Source organism: Mustela putorius, unplaced genomic scaffold (assembly GCF_011764305.1).
Source record: "Mustela putorius furo isolate JIRA1106 unplaced genomic scaffold, ASM1176430v1.1 tig00000135_pilon_pilon_pilon, whole genome shotgun sequence".
NCBI lineage: Eukaryota > Metazoa > Chordata > Mammalia > Carnivora > Mustelidae > Mustela > Mustela putorius.
In genome coordinates this window covers 6,314,269-6,333,942 of record NW_025421292.1, presented here as the reverse complement: position 1 = coordinate 6,333,942, position 19,674 = coordinate 6,314,269, and the positions used below count along the sequence as shown (strand labels likewise).

Genomic DNA, 19,674 nt, shown 5'->3' with positions numbered 1-19,674 from the left:
CCGCTGCCTTCGGCTCAGGTCATGATCTCAGGGTCCTGGGATTGAGTCCCACATCAGGCTCTCTGCTCAGCAGGGAGCCTGGTTCCCTCTCTCTCTCCCTGCCTGCCTCTCTGCCTACTTGTGATCTCTCTCTGTCAAATAAATAAATAAAATCTTTAAAAAACAATTTTATTTGATAGGGAGAGAGAGAGAGAGTGAGAGCACAAGTTGGGGAGGGGGGTGGAGGCAGAGAAAGAGAGAAGGAGAGGAGAAGCAGACTCCCAGCCCCATGTGAGACTTGATACACTACCCTGAGATCATGACCTGAGCCAAAGGCAGTCACTTAACCGACTGAGTCACCCAGGCGCCCCTATGTTGGACTATTTCTATAGAAATCTTCCTAGAAATGGAATTGCTGGGTTAAAGAATGATCACCTTTAAAACTGTGGCTCATTCGGTTAAGTGTCTGATCTCAGACCTGGTCTTGATCTTGATCTTATTTATTTATAAATAAAATTAAATTGTTATATTGCCAAACTGCCCTACAAACTGGCCATATGGATTTATTTTCCCATTATAAGATATGAAAGTTATTTTCACTATACTTACTCAAATTCAATGTTAACAATCTATTTTATGTCCACATCCGTCACTTTTCTATTTTTTTCAATACCTATCTCACTCTTTAAACTATATAGCTTTATAGAATGTTTTAATATTTGAAAGGCCAAGCTTACTCTCACTGTTCAATTGGCAGTCTTGGTCATTTGTTTTCCAGATGAAGCTAGTTATTTATTTTTAATTTCAGTTGATATATAGTGCAATGTTGGTTTTAGACAAATTCAGTGATTTATTACTTATATACAACATCCGGTGCTCATCACAAGTGCCCTCCTTAATACCCATCATCCATCCAGCCACTCCCCCATCCCCACCACCTCTCTGCATCAACCTTCAACCCTTATTTTGTTCTCTATCATTAAGAGTCTCTTATGGTTTGCTTCCCTCTCTCTCTTTTTCCAACCCCCACATATGTTCATTCAGTTTTCCTTCTTAAATTCCACATGTCAGTGAGATGTCAGTCAGCCTCTGTACTGATGTTGTCTGCTTAGCATAACACACTCTAATTCCTTTCATGTTTCTGCAAACGGCAAGATTCCAATCTGTTTGATGGTTGTGTAATACTCCATTCTGTATATATATCCCATCTTCTTTATCCATTCATCTGTCAATGGACATTTGGGCCCTTTCCATATTTTGGCTATTGTTGGTAATGTTGCTATAAACACTGGGGTGCATATATTCCTTCAAATCTGTATTTTTGTATCCTAGTAGTGCAATTGCAGGATCATGGGGTAATTCTATTTTTAACTTTTTGGGGAACCTCCATACTGTTTTTCAGAGTGGCTACATTAGTTTGCATTCCCACCAACAGTGGAAGAGGGTTTGCCTTTCTCTGCATCCTCACCAACACCTGTTGTTTGTGTGTTGTTAATTTAGCCATTCTCACAGGTATGAGGCGGTATCTCATTGTGGTTTTGATTTGCATTTCCTTGATGATGAATGATGTTGAGCATCTTTTCATGTGTCTGTTAGCCATCTGGATATTTTCTTTGGAAAGCTGCTTATTCATGTCTTCTGTCCATTTCTTGACTAGATTATGTGTTTTTCATGTATTGATTTTGAGAATGTCTTTATAAATTTTAGATACTAACCCTTTATCAGAAATGTCATTTGCAAATATCTTCTCCAATTTCATAGGCTGCCTTTTAGTTTTGTTGACTGTTTCCTTCTCTGTGAAGCTTTTTATCCTGAAGTCCCAACAGTTCATATTTGCTTTTTATCTCCTTAGCCTCTGGCAACATGTTTAGTAAGAAGTTGCTATGGCCAAGGTCAAAGAGTTTGCCGCCTGTATTCTCCTCTGGAATTTTGATGGTTTCCTGTCTCACATTTAGGCCTTTCATTCATTTCAAATTTATTGTTGTGTATGGTATAAGACAGTGGGGTCCAGATTCATCTGCATTTTGCTGTCCAGTTTTCCCAACACCATTTGTTGAAGAGACTGTCTTTTTTCCGTCGGATGTTCTTTCCTACACATGAAATAACTTAATAAAAAACGTAGAAAATTGGTTGAGGGAAAAGGTGTGTACTTCTAAAACACTGGGTTTGTTTTATTAAGGTACACTAGAGTGTTCATCTCATTCTTTAAACTATATGTACATTATATTTGCATAAAAGAGTGTTTTTTAGGTGGTGAATTAGATGGGAAAACACTTTTTGAAAACTGAGACCCAAGGCAGTCAGTGAAAAGGCTGTCAAGGAACAAAAACAAAACTGCGGAAGTCTGGAAACAATGGCATTTGTTTGTACATTTTGCAGGTAAACCTATTAAAGGCTAGTAAAGAGATCAGTCTACAATTTTTGAATAGGTTGACTAGAGGTATCGAAGAAAAGAGTTCATTTTTGATAGAATCTGTAGAAAACTTTTGAGGCTAGCTGTGGGTCACACATGGTAGCTTATCTCAGGATCTTTCTGCAGCTCTGCTTTAGTTAAGCCGGCTTGGCACTACTTATCAGAATCTCTCAATTTCCCACTTTTTTAAGCAAAGATTTTATTTCTTTATTTATTTGACAGAGAAAGAGAGAGAGAGGTCACAAGCAGGCAGTCAGAGAAGAGAGGGGGAAGCAGACTCCCTGAGGGAGCGTGATATGGGCTTGACCCAGAACCCTGGGATCATGACCTGAGCCAAAGGCAGAGGCTTAACCCTCTGAGCCACCCAAGCACCCCTCAATTTCCCACTTTGGATCAAAACGAGGCTTTTTTAAACATCACTAAGAGTGGGAAAAACAAAACATGTGCCTCCTGACTTATCTAGTATTTTTGCTAAAAATACATAATCTAGAGCTCACATGAAGAAACATCAAAACAAAAGCAGGATTTATAAGTGAAAGAGAAAACTGAAGATTGAGAGCAGTGAACCCTGCTCACACATTTTGGAGGCAGGATAAACTGGCTGACAGCAAATAGTTTAGCCTGGACAGTGTCTTTGAGTGAACTCACTAAAGGTATAAAAGAATACAATTTCAGTTGTTTATGGATTCTCTGGAAAACCTTGAGAATTTACCTGTGGAGTATATGTAACAGGCTGTCTCTGTTATGTCTGCCTATATACTTCCATTAGTAACTTAAACTTAGTTAATACATAGCTGCACTATTTACCTCATCAGAATTTTTCACTAGACAGCCAGGAAAAACCTTTTTTATAGCCTTCCCAGGTCCTTCTGAACCACCTTTATAATCAGGCTTTAAAGAAGAACTCTAATGTTACAGTATCCCCCCCCCCTAAAATAGTGGTTGTGACTCTACATTGTAACTGTATTCATTTTTAAATTTTTTTTAAAAGATTTTTATTTATTTGAGAGCGAACATGAGATTGAGAGTGAGGGGGCAGGGGCAGAGAGAGAGAGAGAGAGAGAGAGAGAGAAGCAGACTTCCCACTGAGTAGGGAGTCTGATGTGGGACTCAATTCCAGGACCCTGAGATCATGACCTGAGCCAAAGGCAGACACTTGACTAATTGAGCCACCAGGTGCTCCTATATTAGGTTTTTAGATTAATCTAAGAACTGACCACATCTGTCAACACTTGGACTTTGCTATCTGAGAAGGTTGTGTCTCTACGTATTCAGTTGTTATTCCTTCCTCCTTCCTTCCGACTCTTCCTTCAAGTGCCACTGATTTTAGGCTTTGTCTTTTTTGTTTTGCTTTGTTTAGTCATAGATATGCCAATTAAAGGAATAAAGTTTCTAATTTTCTCAGAAATAAACTTTCATTAATCTGAAGTAGAATAAATTAGGATTTTTTATAACCCCTAAGGTAACACTAAAAAATATATTTTTAAAAAGTTATTTAAATGGTATAAAAGGTGTATTTATACAACACAAGATGGAGGGAAAAAAAAAAACAAAGACATAGGAAACAAATACCAAAATGGCAGACATAAGCCAATCACATTGATAATTACATTAAATTGAAGTGGACTAAATCCTCCAATCAAAATTCAGAGATATTCCAACTAGAGAAGCCAGGCTCAAAAGGCTACATTTTATATTATTCTATTTTTACCAAACATTCAAAGAAGGCAATTTTGTAGAAACAGAAAGCAGACTGGTTTGTCTGAGGTTAGAGACAGTGATAACTGACTACAAATGGGCACAAGGGAATTTTCTGGAGTGAAGGAAATGTTCAAAAACTGCTTTGTGGTGATAATGGTACAACTTATAAATTTACTAAAGAAAACTGAGTTGTTCACTCACAATTTTATAGTATGTAAATTGTGATCAATTAAGTAACTAAATTTTAAAAAATTGAGTGCAATAGCACTAATACCCAAATTCTCCAAAATGAAAATTTTGACAGTTGACAAAGATGTAATTAGAAGTCTTATACATTGCTAAAAGGAATGCAAATTGGTTCGATCACCTTGGCAATTTGAACTTGTGCACATCCTATAATCCAGCAACTCCAAACCGAGATCTATACTCAATAGAAATGCATAGATGCATGCACCAAGTCATGTACAAGAATTTTCAGAGTAGCACTTTCGTTCTAAGTCCAAAAAGGAAACAACCAAAATGTACACTGATAGAATAGAAAACTAAATTATGGTTTACTCAAACAATACTCATAGCATAGATAATCTTACAGTAATTCCATTTATATTTAATCAAAATTATAGTTATCCTTGGGGAGGGTGCAAATGGAGGTTTCTGGAGTACTGGTAGTTTCTTCTCTGTGTGCTAGCTAAATGAATGTGTTCCCTTTATTTCATTTGATGGATCTTTTCACACTTTGAATGTATGTGTTTTTGTATGAATGCTATGAATCAATAAAATGTTTACTGAAATAATAGAAAAAATAAAATATTAGAAAAACATTTGGAGTAATGGAAAGCTACTTGAAGGTAACATATTGGCAGTGAAATTTTTGAGTAACTAATACTTTATATATTACCTTATTTGTTTTTAAATATTGAGCATGTAAGAACATTTTTCATCAGAAAAGTCAATAATGGGACGTCTGGGTGGCTCAAGTGGTTAAATGTCTGCCTTCAGCTCAGGTCACGATCCCAGAGCCCTGGGATGGAATCCCACCTGCATGAATCTGGCTCCTTGCTCAGTGGGGAGCCTGCTTCTCTTTCCACCTGCTCTCTCTGTCTGAAAAAATAAAATCCAAGAAAGAAAAGAAAAGAAAGGAAAAAAAAAAAGAAAGAAAGAAAAGAAAAGGGAAGGGAAAGGAGAAGAAAAATTAGTAAATCTGAGATGATGTTCTTTTTTTTTTAAGATTTTATTTATTTATTTGACAGAGATCACAAGTAGACAGAGAGGTAGGCAGAGAGAGAGAGAGGAGGAGCAGGCTCCCCGCTGAGCAGAGAGCCCAATTCGGGACTTGATCCCAGGACCCTGAGATCATGACCTGAGCCGAAGGCAGCGGCTTAACCCACTGAGCCACCCAGGTGCCCCTGAGATGATGTTCTGAACAAAAGATTCACAACAGCCATGTTCCAGTTTTGAAAAAGAAAGGGAACTTTATTACAGAAACCTAATAGAAACAGGAGAGGAAAGGAATCTACACAGAGATGAAGCTCATAGTAGGCAATAAGTGAAAATAAAGCAAAGTTACATCAAATCAAGTACTTTGAACATCCAGCCTCATCAGCCGGGGAACCCAGTGGAAAAAGCCAGGTTGGAGTCCTGATAGAGAGGCCAGAGTCAAGGATCCTCCCCTTGGGTGAGACTTCCAACTGACCATCCCCATAAGGGCCATTATTATAGGGCAAATCACAGGGTTTGAAATGAAACATTTGTTCACCTACATGCAGTTTGGAGCACGGTGCATTTCTACATCATCATGTTTCTATGTTTTCAAGGAACCTGGGCTGTGTATCTGCCTCCCTTCCTGGATTCCATTCTGGGGGGCCAGCGGAGCCTGGAGCAGGAGGGGATGTGAGATAAGATTTGTAGCTCTGGGCACCTGGGTGGCTCAGTTGGTTAAGCAACTGCTTTCAGCTCAGGTCATGATCTTGGAATCCAGGGATCGAGTTCCACATCGGAGTCCCACATCAGGCTCCCTGCTCGATGTGGGGAGTCTGCTTCTGACCCTCTGACCTCTGACCCTCTCCCCTCTCATGCCTTCCCCCTCTCTCTTTCAAGTAAATAAATAAAATCTTATTTTAAAAAAATTTTTAAAAATAAAAGATTTGTAGCTCCTGGTATCCAGAACAGAAGGGCCAGTTCTGACATGGAGGCCAGATAATACAGTTTAAACAATCAGACTCCCAAGGTTATTCACACAGCACAAGTCTCCCAAACAACATTCCTTAGCCTGCCCGTGTATATGCATGTCCAGGTGGTCAGTTATGCGGGACAAATCACAACAACATTTATCCACGCAGAACAGATGGGCTTCATGGAGGCATACAAGCAGGTCCAAAAGGAGCCCCTAAAGCTGAAAAGCGTGGCAGAGCTTGGCATGACCAAGCGGAGGAAGAAATAGATGGACAAAGGTAAAATTCCTGGAAACAATGGGAATGAGCAAAAGGGATGAAGGAAAAGGAAGAGAAGCAGCACGGCCTGGACAAGCAGACCCACCTTCAGGCAGCCTTTGAGAAGACGCAGGAGAAGCGGCAAGTGAAAAGGATCCTGAAGCATCCAAAACCCACAATCAGAGAGTGGAAGACTTCAGCTGACCCCTGGACACTCTCATGGAGCACCCCGACATTCCCAAAATCAGCTGAAAGAAGCTGCCTCCCCATCCAGGGTATCACGGGAAAGCGGAAGGCAAAGTTGGGGTTGTTTGTGCCTTTGGTTTTTTCTGCTGAGACAGTGCTTTCCAAAGCAGTGTGCCCTCTTTCTGGAACTGATTAAAATAAGATGGTCCTTCTGCTGTATTTTGGTTTCTGGATAGCCCATAGAAGACAAAACTTTTTTAGTTTGGATTGGAAATTCTTTAAAGTTTATCCAAAGATTAAGGCTATTTCGGTATGTCAAAGAAAAGTGTTTTTACTCCCAAGTTGCATCTACCTCCGACAGCCAGCCAGCTATCTTTCCCTGGATGAAATGGACTCCAGAGGATCAGAAGCTAATGCCAGCATGGCCTGCAACTTGCAGATCCCCATAGGGCTCTGAGTGAGCTATCCTTCCAAGTTCCCTCTAGCTTGAGGCTTATGCTGCTCTTTCCAGGGTGGAGGGAAGCTACCTGTATCTTCATGGCCTTCAGAATGCCTTCTCAGCTACCTAATTTGTGAGACAATACAGCCTGGGAGGCAGAACAACTGCAAAGGTAAGGATGGAATGTAAGCTTTGTCCCATGTCTGAGGCTGTGGCCCGCAGGCGGCTTTTCCCCCAGGGTCCTTCATTCCAGGTATGTCCAGAGGGTGTTCCCACAGATCAAGCACAGCAGTCTTTGTAATGGAACCCAGAAAGAGCCTGCCTCATTTCCCTCAATCCTAGAGTCCAAGCAGCACTTGTATTTGTTCAGAGTTGGCATATAACATGTAGCCTGCTTGGCATTTCTGGCCTAAGACACCTCAGGGGTGATGGGACCAGGGCAGAACCCCAGCACAGACAGACATGGGTACAGTCAAAGGGGAGGACCCAGGTGCTGGTGCTGGAAAGCCATGATCTTTGAGAACCTAAAGGATGAGGAGCAAATTGCATACACTAGTGGGGAAAAGTTTCTGTAATATAATCAAAGAATAACGAAGTCAATAGACAAAAGCCAAGTGTTGGGTTTGAGGCTGTCACATGTAAACAGAATAAAGCAAAAAACAGTTATTTAAAAAAGAAAAGTCAATAATGCTATTTTTATCTTGGATGTAGGACTAATAAATAGCTTTATTCTAGTGACTTGTTACAAAAAAAAAGTCTTGTGCCTGAATAGAACAAATACTGTTCATTCTTTACAGTTAAGAGGTTTATTCCAATTCCTCTTAAAAAAAAAAAAAAAAAAAAGAAAGAAAGAAAGAAATAGGGGCACCTGGGTGGCTCAGTGGTTTGGGCTGCTGCCTTCGGCTCGGGTCATGATCTCAGGGTCCTGGGATCGAGCCCCGCATCGGGCTCTCTGCTCCGCAGGAAGTCTGCTTTCCTCTTTCTCTCTCTCTCTCTGCCTGCCTCTCTGCCTACTTGTGATCTCTGTCTGTCAAATAAATAAATAAAATCTTTAAAAAAAAAAAAGAAAGAAAGAAAAAGTATGAGAAATGAGTCTGAATTCGGGTATGGATAAAAATAAGCCAGTGGGAAGGTATAAAGGGTTTGGATCCTGAAATCAATGTTTTGGTTCAAATCTCACCCATCCATCCCCACATCCCGGCTCTGTGACCTTAGCACGCTCATCATGTCCTATTTTGATGCTTGGCACAGGGCCTGGTATGTGATACAAACTGATAACTAGCTAACATTACCCTCAAATTCTGAAAAGTAGAATGACAGTGCTACTCTTTTTTTTTAAGAAGTTAAAGGGAACACCTGAGTGGCTCAGTTGGTTAAGCATCTGCCTTTGGCTCAGGTCATGATCTTAAGGTCCTGGGTGCAAGTCCTGCATTGGGCTCCCTGCTTAGTGGGCAGCCTGCTTCTCCTTCTGCCTGTTGCTCCCCCTGCTTGTATGTTCACTCTCTCTCTCTGACAAATAAACACATAAAAACCCATTTTTTAAAAAGTTATGAAGGTAGTAAAAATGCTGTATCTGTTATGCCCCAATAATGGGTCCGTGATTAAAGGAGCGAGACTGATACAAAGCGAAGGTCAAGCAAAGCTTTATTTCGCACCAAGCATCAAGAATCTAACCGAACGTTCAGGGACGCACCTCTTACAAGAGAGGGCGACCCTTCCCTGTTTCACAGACTAGTTTTTAAGGGCAAAGGCCATGCGGTTAGGCCTGGCCATGCACAGGTAACCAGTGAGATTGTAACACACACAGGAAACTCCACAGTGATGCTAGGTGACCAACTGAATTACAATTTACCCTAGTAGACAGTAGAACCAGTACTAGCCTAGTAGGCTAGTAGAACCAGCCTATTACACCTTGATTGGGATTGATGCCCAAAAGGCTCCCAAAAGGTGGGACCCATATACTCCTTGATAACCAGGGAGACAGTATGCATCCCGCCACTGATGGGATGTCTCCACCTGGCGTGACCCACCTTTGTATCTGGGCTTTGTTACCTGAAGCTGGTTTCTGGGACTTGTTTTTAAGTGAATCCCGTGGGAAGGGGAGCAGGGACAGTTTCTAAATAGGTCCTTACAGTATCAGCACATAGTGAAACAGAACACAGGAAAAACTATACTAAATGTGAGTTTGCTAGGGCTGCCATAACAAAGTAACAGACTGGGAGGCTGAAACAACAGATATTTATTTTCTCAAAGACCTGGAGGCTGAAAATTCAAAATCAAGGTGTCAGCAGGGTTGATTTCTTCTGAGGCCTCTCTCCTTAGCTGGAAGATGGCTGCCATCCTGTTGTCTCCTCACATGGTCTTCTCTATGTACTCCCCTATCTGTGTACATATTTCTTCTATCCATAAAGACCCCAGTCATATTCAAGAAGGGCCCACCCTTAGGACTTCATTTCATTTTAATAATCTCTTTAAAGGCCTCTCCAAATACAGTCACATTCTGAGCTACTAGGGGCTAGGGTTTCAACATGTTACTTCACATGAAGGATGAAAATGTGTAGGATCACTTAGTAATTTAATTCTGGATAATTTTTAGAATTAGAATGTTTTAAGCATAACAGTAAAATAATGTTCAATGCCTTTGTAGATTCCCCACTAAAAATAACATGTAGGAATATTTTTAGCAAATTTCTGCAGGAGGAAAAAAAGCAAGAGTACCTAAACCTAAAAGTAACGGGTAGGGAGAAGGGGAAATCACACAGAAAATAATTAGTTTAACTGCACATGGTGAAAAATTTTCATATGCAAAATTTTGAGAAGGAAAGGGATGGAAAATACCAGTTATAATGGACTATTATTTGTTACAAAAGCTTGTACGGATGATAAAATCCATATCCTCAGAGTTTAAAGAATATAGGAGTGAATAAAGAAAAATGTAGAAGCATTTTATAAAAATGTGAAGCAAAGTAGGAAAACGTTCAATATCACTTATAATCAAAGCAGCACATTTTAAAAGACTTGTGCAAGGCACCTGGGTGGCTCAGTCGGTTAAGCCTCCTACTCTTGATTTCGGGTCGTTATATCAGGGTAGTGGGATCCAGCCCCACATCTGAGTAGTTCTAGTCTGCTTGGGATTCATTCTCTCCCTCTCTGTCCCCCCCCCCCACTTTTGCACAGCTCTAAATAAATAAATAAGTAAAATCTTTAAAATTAAAAGACTTGTTTTTGTGTGTTTAAACCCTTGTAAACAGCTAGAATCCATCATGCATAAGGATGAAGAAACTTCATGAGTTAAATCAATTCCAACTCTGTGCTGAAGCCACAGAGCTCTTGAAAATCTCTCTCCCAAGAATCCTGTTTCCTGAAAGTGGAGGCAGCAAGAGGTTGAGTTGTCTTGCACAAATTGGTCATAGCATGGTAATGGGTAAGGGAGAAACAGCCCAGTTCATGCAGGGCACCTGTGCAGGCCTCAGAAGAAAATGAGACAGCTGGCTTGGTGGCAGGATGCCTTCCAACAGCCAAGATGCCAAGGACCTTGGCTGTTCTCTGGTGAATCACAACGCTGAAAGAAGAAAAAACCGATTGCCTCAGCTTTCATGTTGCAGCACCCACCTGTGTGCAGGGAGGAAGCCTCCACTCCAAGAAGAAAATGCACACTAGGTGCTATCCAGAGGCCAAGCCACCAACTTGAAAGTGAGAGCCTCAGAGGAGAAGCATTGGTATTACCTATGAGCTTATTAGAAATGCAAATTCACGGGCCTGTTCTTGAGGGCCTGACTCTGGCCATAAAATCATAAAAGGGTTAATAGATTCAAAATGATAGAGACAAAGGAAAGAACAAAAATAAAACCACTACCTATCAGCCTATTACCCACCCCACATATCAAGACATGAATGAACAGAATTAATCTTTCATATATTTGCTTAAATTTATGTGAGCAAAGATCGTTATGTCAACAGACAAAAAGGAAATTCATTCCTTTACTAGAATGGCACTACAAACTCACTTTTGCATCAAAATAAAGCAAGACATAGGAAAAAAAGAATGTTGAGATGTATGGATACGTGCTTCTCTTGAACTTTAGTAGCAGAAGCAGGACCGTTTCTCACAATGCTCCTGAAAATACTTGTGCAACAGGATGCTCCGGTGTCTGGGGCTCTGATGCACGTGCCTTCAAGAATTCCTCAAGTTGTTTCATCTTCTCAGCTGAATAAGGGAAAATGCTTTCTGTTCCAGACTACTTCATCACTGAGTAGAGTATAGGGGAGGAGGGGAGGTCCTAGCAGCATCACTTCTCAGGTGGAGGTTCTGAATCTGAGGTATGGAAATAGTGGTGAAACCAGGCTGCGTGGGCAGTGACAGGCCTGAATGTGTTAGATCTCAGTTTACTTTCCCAGGGTCCCACTTGGGACTCTTCTCACAAAGGGACGCCCAGGGGCTGCACACAGAACACTAGCGTTAGGAAACTGCAAAAAGTTTTGGTAAGGTAATAAAGGAAGAAAGCCTGGTACAGCCAGGTGGTTCACCCACATGTAGGACTTTAGAGACCCTCACCTCGGGCACGAAGTTTCTGGTGCCAGGATGCCAGGCTCAGGAGCACGCTCTTCACCCGATTTTGTACCCGGGGCCGTCCGAAGATGGTGATTTCAACTAAGTCCCCAGAGTTAACTATGTCCACCGTCAGCAGGACTTGGCTCATCCACTCCATTTCTGGAATTACGGCTCGGTCTGGGCCTACACAGAAAAAAAGAGACTCTGAGGGGAAGCATGGTCCAAGGTGAGTAGGAGCTAAATCTGAATGTTGGCCAGAGGAGGGAACAGCTGGAAGGTGGGCATCGTGGCGTCCAAGCTGCTCTGCCAATCCGGCAGAGACTGCTGAGAGTGGCTCTGCGGGGTCCCTCTCCTCTTGGACTGGGGTCATACCACCAGCACCAGGGGGGTGGCTCACCGAAGATCGAGTCAGCCAGCCACGCCTCCAAGTAAAACACCAGTGGGTCTCTCAGGTCCTGCACAGGAAACCACCACGGCCGGGTGCGAATCCGCGGTGCTGGAAGTGGTGACCTGAGCAGTCTGCTCAGGGACTGGGCGGGCGTCCATTCGTCCCCCTGGGCCTTAGCAGCACCTGCGTCGTCGACCATGCTAGGTCCAGCAGCCCAAGCAGAGCAAGGGCCAGGAAGCGCCCACGGAAGTCCAGGGAGGCGCGAAGGCTGTGCCCCCTTTTACGGTTTCCGGCCAGCCCCGCCTCTTCCTGCGGCTCCTCGTCCAGCGTTCCGGGTGAGCCGACCCAATGGACACCGGGAGACTTTCCTTGGTGGTGCGGCGAGCCAGCCCCCCGGGCTTCGACCCAGACCCAGACCCAGAGTTCATTTGCGTTTCGACCCGCTCTCAGAAGCTCTCCGTGATCGTTTCCGCCGCGTCAGGTATCACTTAGCCTCAAAGGTCCCTGCGCCGGCGCACAGCTGATTGGCAGCGTGGTCTGAGTGGCGGCCTCGTTGACCGGGACTCACTTCCCCTGCCTGCGTTAAGATTTCTGCGGTTCTGTCCAGAGGTAGGTAGGTGGATCCGGCCGAGGGCAGGCTCCTCGAATCTACAGCTTTCGCCCTTCTGCCCCCTGACGTCTCCCCGCTCTCCTCCGCTCGGTTACTACTTCAAAATCCTTCAACCAAGTGTGTCGTGTTTTAAAATCTAGACATCGGAGGTGGTCCCTATAGAACACGTAGGGACTATAGACGAATCCCCTTTATTTCCAACATCCTAAAACAACTAGTGTTGATGCATATTTCTTCCCAATGTTCTTAATTATAGCAAAAAATATAAATTATGAAAGATGTCACACCTTCAAAAAGTTGTGTAACCAGTATCTATGTAACAACCCCCACCACGGCGCCATTTAACAAGATGTTAACATTTTCCCACGTTTGCCTCACCTCTCTCTTCTTTAGAATAGATAGCGCTTAAAGCATCTTTCCTTCTTATAATTTGAAGCTCAGTTTATAAAGCATAAATGAAAGCACCTTGTTTTGTGTTGTGATTGGCTCCTAGAAATACATTCCTTTTAGGATAGTAGTACCACGTAAGCTTACCTGTTTGTACCTGATTAGCTAGGAAGCTACAAGGTTATGTTGACATGAAAAAAGCTTAGGTTTTGTTTCAGGTCAGTGTCAGAATTTTAGGGAAATCAGAGTAGCTTTAAGTTTTGGTGACGCGACGATGAGTGTTTGATGCAGAGGTGTATTGAAACTGTGGCCTACTTTAACACATACAATAGAACAACATGAGGCTATTATGACAAAAACAAGAACAATAGGGTGCCTGGGTGGCTCAGTGGGTTAAGCCTCTGCCTTTGGCTCAGGTCATGATCTCAGGGTCTTGGGATCAAGCCCCGCGTAGGGCTCTCTGTTCAGCAGGGAGCCTGCTTTGCCCTCTCTGCCTGCTTGTGATCTCTGTCAAATAAATATATAAAATCTTTTTTTAAAAAAAGAACAGTTAATCCCTGTAAAATACTTTGGAATCAGGAATCTTAACTGTCCCACCCAGGCCAAGAGAATGAATTCTGGAGACCATGAGCTTGTCTGGCTCACTCATGCAAAATTTCATGAAATGATTTTTTGCAGTTAGTGGTAACCTGGGGCATGAGGCTGTCAGGATCTCAGCTCAGCAGGGAGCGGAGAACTGAGCACCCAGGTGTTGGAGTAGCCAGTTAAAGCTACAAGCCAAAAAGGAAAGAGTTAAACCTTTAATCACTTATTGCAATTGTATAAGCAAGAGGCAAAAAGCAGGGGAAGCGCTGCCTCTGTTCCATTTCCCTCACGGAATGTGGTCAGGTCCATAAACCTGGACATAGGTGTCTCACAGTTGAGGGAAAACAAAAAGCTCTGGCGGTTTTATGGATCCTGAGGTGGGTGGGGGCAGAGGAGCAAAGAAAGAAGGAGGGGCTCAGAGTGGGAAAGTAGTAGCTACTGAATTAGAGTGATGAAAAATTTCTTCATGGTTTCCTCCTCCTTCCTCTCCCTTCCCCTTCAACTCCTACAGAAAAAGACCTCTGACTGGCCTTGAATAGAGACCTGGGAATGTAAATATTCAAAAGAGCTTGATGGGTCTGGATGGGCCCGGAGTCCCTGAGTACAGCTCCCTTGCAGAGACTGCGATGCACTGGCTGCACATTCTCAGGAAGGAATCTTATCAGTTGACTTCTTTTGGTGGAATATATTCTCCTCTTCCTGGAAAGTAAATGTGTTGACAGTTCAGATGCCCAAAAATGTTTTAAAATTCTCCATCTGTCCATAGTTTGGTTGGGTTATATTCTGAATTTTCAATAATTTTCCTTTAAATATTTAAGGGAGTTCTTTATTGTCTTCTGGCCTCTAACATTGCGAGAGTACTGAGATGCCATTCTGATTTTCATTCCTTTTTTTTAGGACTATCTTTTAGAACAGGTTTAGGTCCACAGCAAAATTGAGCTGTGAGGGGCGCCTGGGTGGCTCAGTGGGTTAAGCTGCTGCCTTGGGCTTGGATCATGATCTCGGGGTCCTGGGATCGAGTCCCGCGTCGGGCTCTCTGCTCAGCGGGAAGCCTGCTTCCTCCTCTCTCTCTGCCTGCCTCTCTGCCTGCTTGTGATCTCTCTCTGTCAAATAAATAAATAAATAAATAAAGCTATGAGTTCCTATATACCACTTTCCACCTTCACACAACACAGCCTCTCCACGAGCAACATTTTACCCCAGAGTGGTACATTTGTTAACAATCAGTGAACCCACAATGACATAATTACCCAAAGTCCATGGTTTACATTAGGGTACATCCTATCATCCTATGGGTTTTAACAAACGTATAATATCCACCATTACAATATTACACAGAATAGGTTCCCATTTTGTTTTGCATGTTATTTTCTTGTTCTGTCTCTGTCTATAGTGTTTTGGACCTTTTTTTTTTTTTTTTTTTTAGTCCTTTAGCATTCTGATGAAGTGTAATTTTTTTCGGTGTAATTTTCTTTTATCCATTGTGTTTACCAGTCAGTGTGCCTTCAATGTGTCTTCTCTCAGTTCTGGGAAAGTCTTTGAACTATTTTTTTTAAAGAAGAAAGAGATCATGAACAGGGGAGGGGCAAAAGAGGGGCAAAAATAGACTCCTCACTCAGCATGGAGCGTAGTGCGTGTGGATGCCAGGACCCTGACATCTTCACCTGAGCCAGAGTCAGACACCTAATGGACTGAGCCACCCAGGTGCTCCTTTTTGAACTATTTCTTTGACAGTTTCCTCCTCAACATTTTCTCTTATTTTCTGAAATCTTTGTTAATTGATTGCAGCATTCCATAGTGGATCTATTAGACTCTTCCCATATTTTTCTTATACTTACTTTCCTACTTGATAATCCTCTTTTAGTCTTTGAATATTCCTTTTATAATGTTCTTATTTCATGAATTTAATGACTTTCAGATGATATTAATGCCTTTGCAAGTTTTCTTCTGTTTACTACATTGTTTCTGTTTTCAGATTTCTTTTTATCTTTTGTCTCTTAAGTTAGAGATTTTCTTGAAACATTGCTAATTATACATGGCTGTTCCTATGTAAGAGTCAATCTCTTAAAAAAACCTGATTGGCAGCTTTGTAACTAGGGGTTTACTCAAGGGCTTTATTGTAAATTAAACTGTCTCAATAGTTTGTAAACTTTAGCTACAACAAAATCACCTGGAGGGCAAGTTATAAAACACATTACTGCCCCACCACTAATTCCCAATCTCCAGAGTGGGGAGCTGTTCCTAAGGATTGCTCATCACTTAGGAAACTCAGCAGGCAAGTCTTTCCTTCTCAGTTTCAGAGTTTTGTGTTTGTGTTTTCTTGAATTAATCAGTTTCACCAGGGGAATTATCCACTTTTCTGCCTGGAAAGTGTAACCCTGTGTCACAGGATCAGTTGAGCCAAATAGGGATGGAAGAGTTGTATTAATCTCCTCATTTGCTCTTGCACCTCTTTACCCTTATAGCATCTGTTGGCCCAGAGTGTAGAACCATTCTGGATCTAGACCAATCTCAAACAGACCTTCAGTCAGTGCCGGGAACAGAATGGTAGGAGGAGGGGCAGTCCTTCTGCCTCTTGTATAAACTTTGAATAGTTCTTCTACCCTCATCCTCACTTTGAGAGGTACTTTGTGCCTCTCATTTCTGAGGCAGACTGAGATTCTACAGAAAGATACACAACCTTTTTCAAGGCTTAGTTTATGGCTTTCTCTGGTCTTAACCAAATACCACCCTTTGATCTGCTTTCTAACTTCCAGTAAAAATTTTTTTTCTTCCTTCATCCTGCCCATTCTTTATATTCTTATGCCGGGGCCGTCCGGCATAATCTATTTACTGTCATTTTAGAGTGATTTTGGCAGAGTGCATGATGAATGCTGTGTGTTTCAATCTGTCATTATTTTAGGTCTTTCACACTTAGTATTTTTAATCTTCCTTCATCTTTCTTTTTTTTTTTCTAAGAGAATCTTAAACAGGTTCCATGCCCACCACGAGGACTGACTCAGGACCCAGTCTCACATCCCTGAGATCATGACCTGAACCAAAATCAAGACTCAGACGTTTAACTGACCGAGCCACCCACGTGCTGCATAAACTTTCCTCATACTTGTTGAATAGTCTGGGTATAGATATAGGATTTAAGTTTTAAATAATATCTAAAGTATATTTTACATATGAAGCTAATGATACATGTTCAGATTTGCACTCTAGAGTCCTATGTTAAATTCTTTCAGTCTTTAAAAATGAGAGGAAGGGATGCCTGGGTGGCTCAGTTGGTTAAGCAGCTGCCTTCTGCTCAGGTCATGATCCCAGCGTCCTGGGATTGAGTCCCACATCGGGCTCCTTGCTCAGCAGGGAGCCTGCTTCTCCCTCTGCCTCTGCTGCCATTCCGTCTGCCTGTGCTGGCGCTCTCCCTCTCTCTCTCTGACAAATAAATAAAAAATCTTTAAAAAAAAATAAATAAATAAAAATTAAAAAAAAATAAAAATGAGAGGAAATAAATGAACCTTGCAGTGAACACATGCCTTTAGAAAAAGAATAACCCTCCAACTCCAGAACAAAGTAAAATAGGGCATTAATAACATGTGTAAATGAAATGTTAAATGGTTTAAATTTTTATTACATCAAGAGGAGAAGTAATATGAAATGAATATTGGGCATGAAAATTAAGCATGAGATAGGAAAAGCCCCCAAAAGTGATACGCATATCACAAAGTCCTTAAGACTCCCCTAGGACAAGGCTACCAGAGGGCCTCTGTCAATTCTCTGCCTCATGCTTATTAGTTCTACTTAATCCCAGCTCTCCCTACTTTACATCTCTTCCCTTTCCTTCCAACTGTCTGCCCTGAAGTTTTCCAGTTCCAGCATCCATGCAAAGATAACTGCCTTACAAAGACTATTTAACCAGCTTCCATAATGATGTCAGGTCAGATCCTGACAACAAAGGGGAAAATCTGTCATTACTAGCAGATGATATGATTGTTGAGAGAAATAAATAAATAAAACTACTGAAACTAATGAAAGAGTGTAGCAAGTTTATCAAATACAAGAACTACATACCAAAATCAAACGTGTACTGGTATACCAGCAGATAGTGATAAACAGAAAATATAACAACTTATATTCAAGAAAATTTAAATAATCGGGGCGTCTGGGTGGCTCAGTGGGTTGGGCCGCTGCCTTCGGCTCGGGTCATGATCTCAGGGTCCTGGGATTGAGTCCCGCATTGGGCTCTCTGCTCGGCGGGGAGTCTGCTTCCTCCTCTCTCTGTGCTGGCCTCTATGCCTACTTGTGATCTCTCTGTCAAATAAATAAATTTTTTAAATCTTTTAAAAAAATAAATAAATAAAAGAAAATTTCAAATAATAAAAAATAAAGCACCTAGTAATAAATCTGGACCTATATGAATAAAATGATAAAAGTTTACTTCAAGATATAAAAAAAGGACCTAAACAGAAAAAGAACTATATCATTCAAACATAATGACTGTCCAAAACCAGTCAAATTCTCCCAAATTCCAACAGATTTAGTCACTCTGAAAGCTGACATGGCATTACCTTATTATGCTGAAAACTGACATAGAAAGGGGAAGAACCAAGTATGTACACCACCTTTCTTGTAGAAGCTCTATTTCAGGATAATCAAGATAAGGAAAGTACTTTGTTTAGAACTCAAGCCAATAATAATGAATAAAAGGATAAAAGGTGGAATTAAATTATTATCATTCTGCAGTCCCTGATGAGATAACAGACCAAAGCAATGATCATCAATGAACACAAAAACCATTAGATGAAAGACTGAGGGAAAAATTCATAATAGGTGAATCAGTATGGTAACACTTGAACTCACTAATTAATTTTTATATTAGAAGTCTACAGACAACACATGCATCCTGATTTGCAACAGGAAGTAAAGAGCACCACATATAAAGTCTTCCTTTCAAAAATAAAATTGAAGCTAAAGCTATTCAAGCTTCTTGTTCTAACTACCAGTTTTTAGGAAACCTGGAGATGGAAGAAACAAGAATACAAAAATAGAATCAGCCAATGAACATGGGAGAATAATCTGGTTTTCTAGGTCATACACATGTTCTAAATTTTATTTTATTTTATTTTTTTAAAAGATTTTATTTATTTATTTGACAGGCAGCAAGAGAGAAAACACAAGCAGGGGGAATGGGAGAGGGAGAAGCAGGCGTCCTGCTGAGCAGGGCACCCCATGCAGGGCCTGATCCCAGGACCCTGGAATCATTACCTGAGCCAAAGGCAGGCACTTAACTTGACTGAGCAACCCAGGTGCCCAGTATGTTCTAAATTTTAGAAAGACTGAAAGAGAACAATCAAATGTGATAGGTGGATCTTTAACATCTGGATTCAAATAAATTAACTGTACACATTTGGTATGATATATTAATGAACTAATGTTAGTTTTATTAAACATGATAATGGCATTAAAGTTATGGATTATCCTCTACTCTATTACCAGTCTTGACTTTTCCATGACCCTCCCTTTAAAGCATAGTGTCCTGAAGAGCCCATCCTCTGGTTTTCTTCTTTCTCTTCCCATTTGGCTCCTAAGAATTCTTTTTTTTTTTTTTTTAATAAACATATAATGAATTTTTATCCCCAGGGGTACAGGTCTGTGAATCGCCAGGTTTACACACTTCACAGCACTCACCATAGCACATACCCTCCCCAATGTCCATAGCCCCACCCCCTCTCCCAAACCCCTCCCCCCAGCAACCCTCAGTTTGTTTTGTGAGATTAAGAGTCACTTATGGTTTGTCTCCCTCCTGATCCCATCTTGTTTCATTTATTCTTCTCCTAGACCCCAAACCTCCATGTTGCATCTCCACTTCCTCATATCAGGGAAATCATGTGATAGTTGTCTTTCTCTGCTTGACTTATTTCACTAAGCATGATACCCTCTAGTTCCATCCATGTTATTGCAAATAGCAAGATTTAATTTCTTTTGATGGCTGCATAGTATTCCATTGTGTATATATACCA

General features: G+C 41.4%; 1 protein-coding gene and 1 pseudogene across 1 annotated transcript; one reads left to right on the top strand and one right to left on the bottom strand.

Annotated features, from left to right (window-relative positions):
* The first annotated feature begins 6,446 nt into the window (after window positions 1-6,446).
* Window positions 6,447-6,774, top strand: LOC101688917 (annotated as a pseudogene).
* A 4,119-nt stretch (window positions 6,775-10,893) lies between these two features.
* On the bottom strand, window positions 10,894-12,386 carry LOC101688630 (oocyte expressed protein). The gene is made up of 3 exons (XM_004770731.3): window positions 12,097-12,386; window positions 11,703-11,882; window positions 10,894-11,354 (listed from the first exon to the last, which is right to left on the bottom strand). Exons 1-3 carry the CDS (start codon window positions 12,284-12,286, stop codon window positions 11,254-11,256), a joined length of 471 nt encoding a protein of 156 aa, XP_004770788.1. The 5' UTR covers window positions 12,287-12,386; the 3' UTR covers window positions 10,894-11,253.
* Window positions 12,387-19,674: the final 7,288 nt, after the last annotated feature.

What these genes read in the sequence shown, in the direction of transcription:
- LOC101688630 (XM_004770731.3), bottom strand. Translation starts at nt 12,286, where the DNA reads ATGGTCGACGACGCAGGTGCTGCTAAGGCCCAGGGGGACGAATGGACG. An exon ending in GCTGGCTGACTCGATCTTCG is followed by an intron (nt 11,883 to 12,096) that starts GTGAGCCACCCC and finishes TTTTCTGTGTAG; the next exon opens with GCCCAGACCGAGCCGTAATT. An exon ending in CCAGAAACTTCGTGCCCGAG is followed by an intron (nt 11,355 to 11,702) that starts GTGAGGGTCTCT and finishes TCCCTTATTCAG; the next exon opens with CTGAGAAGATGAAACAACTT.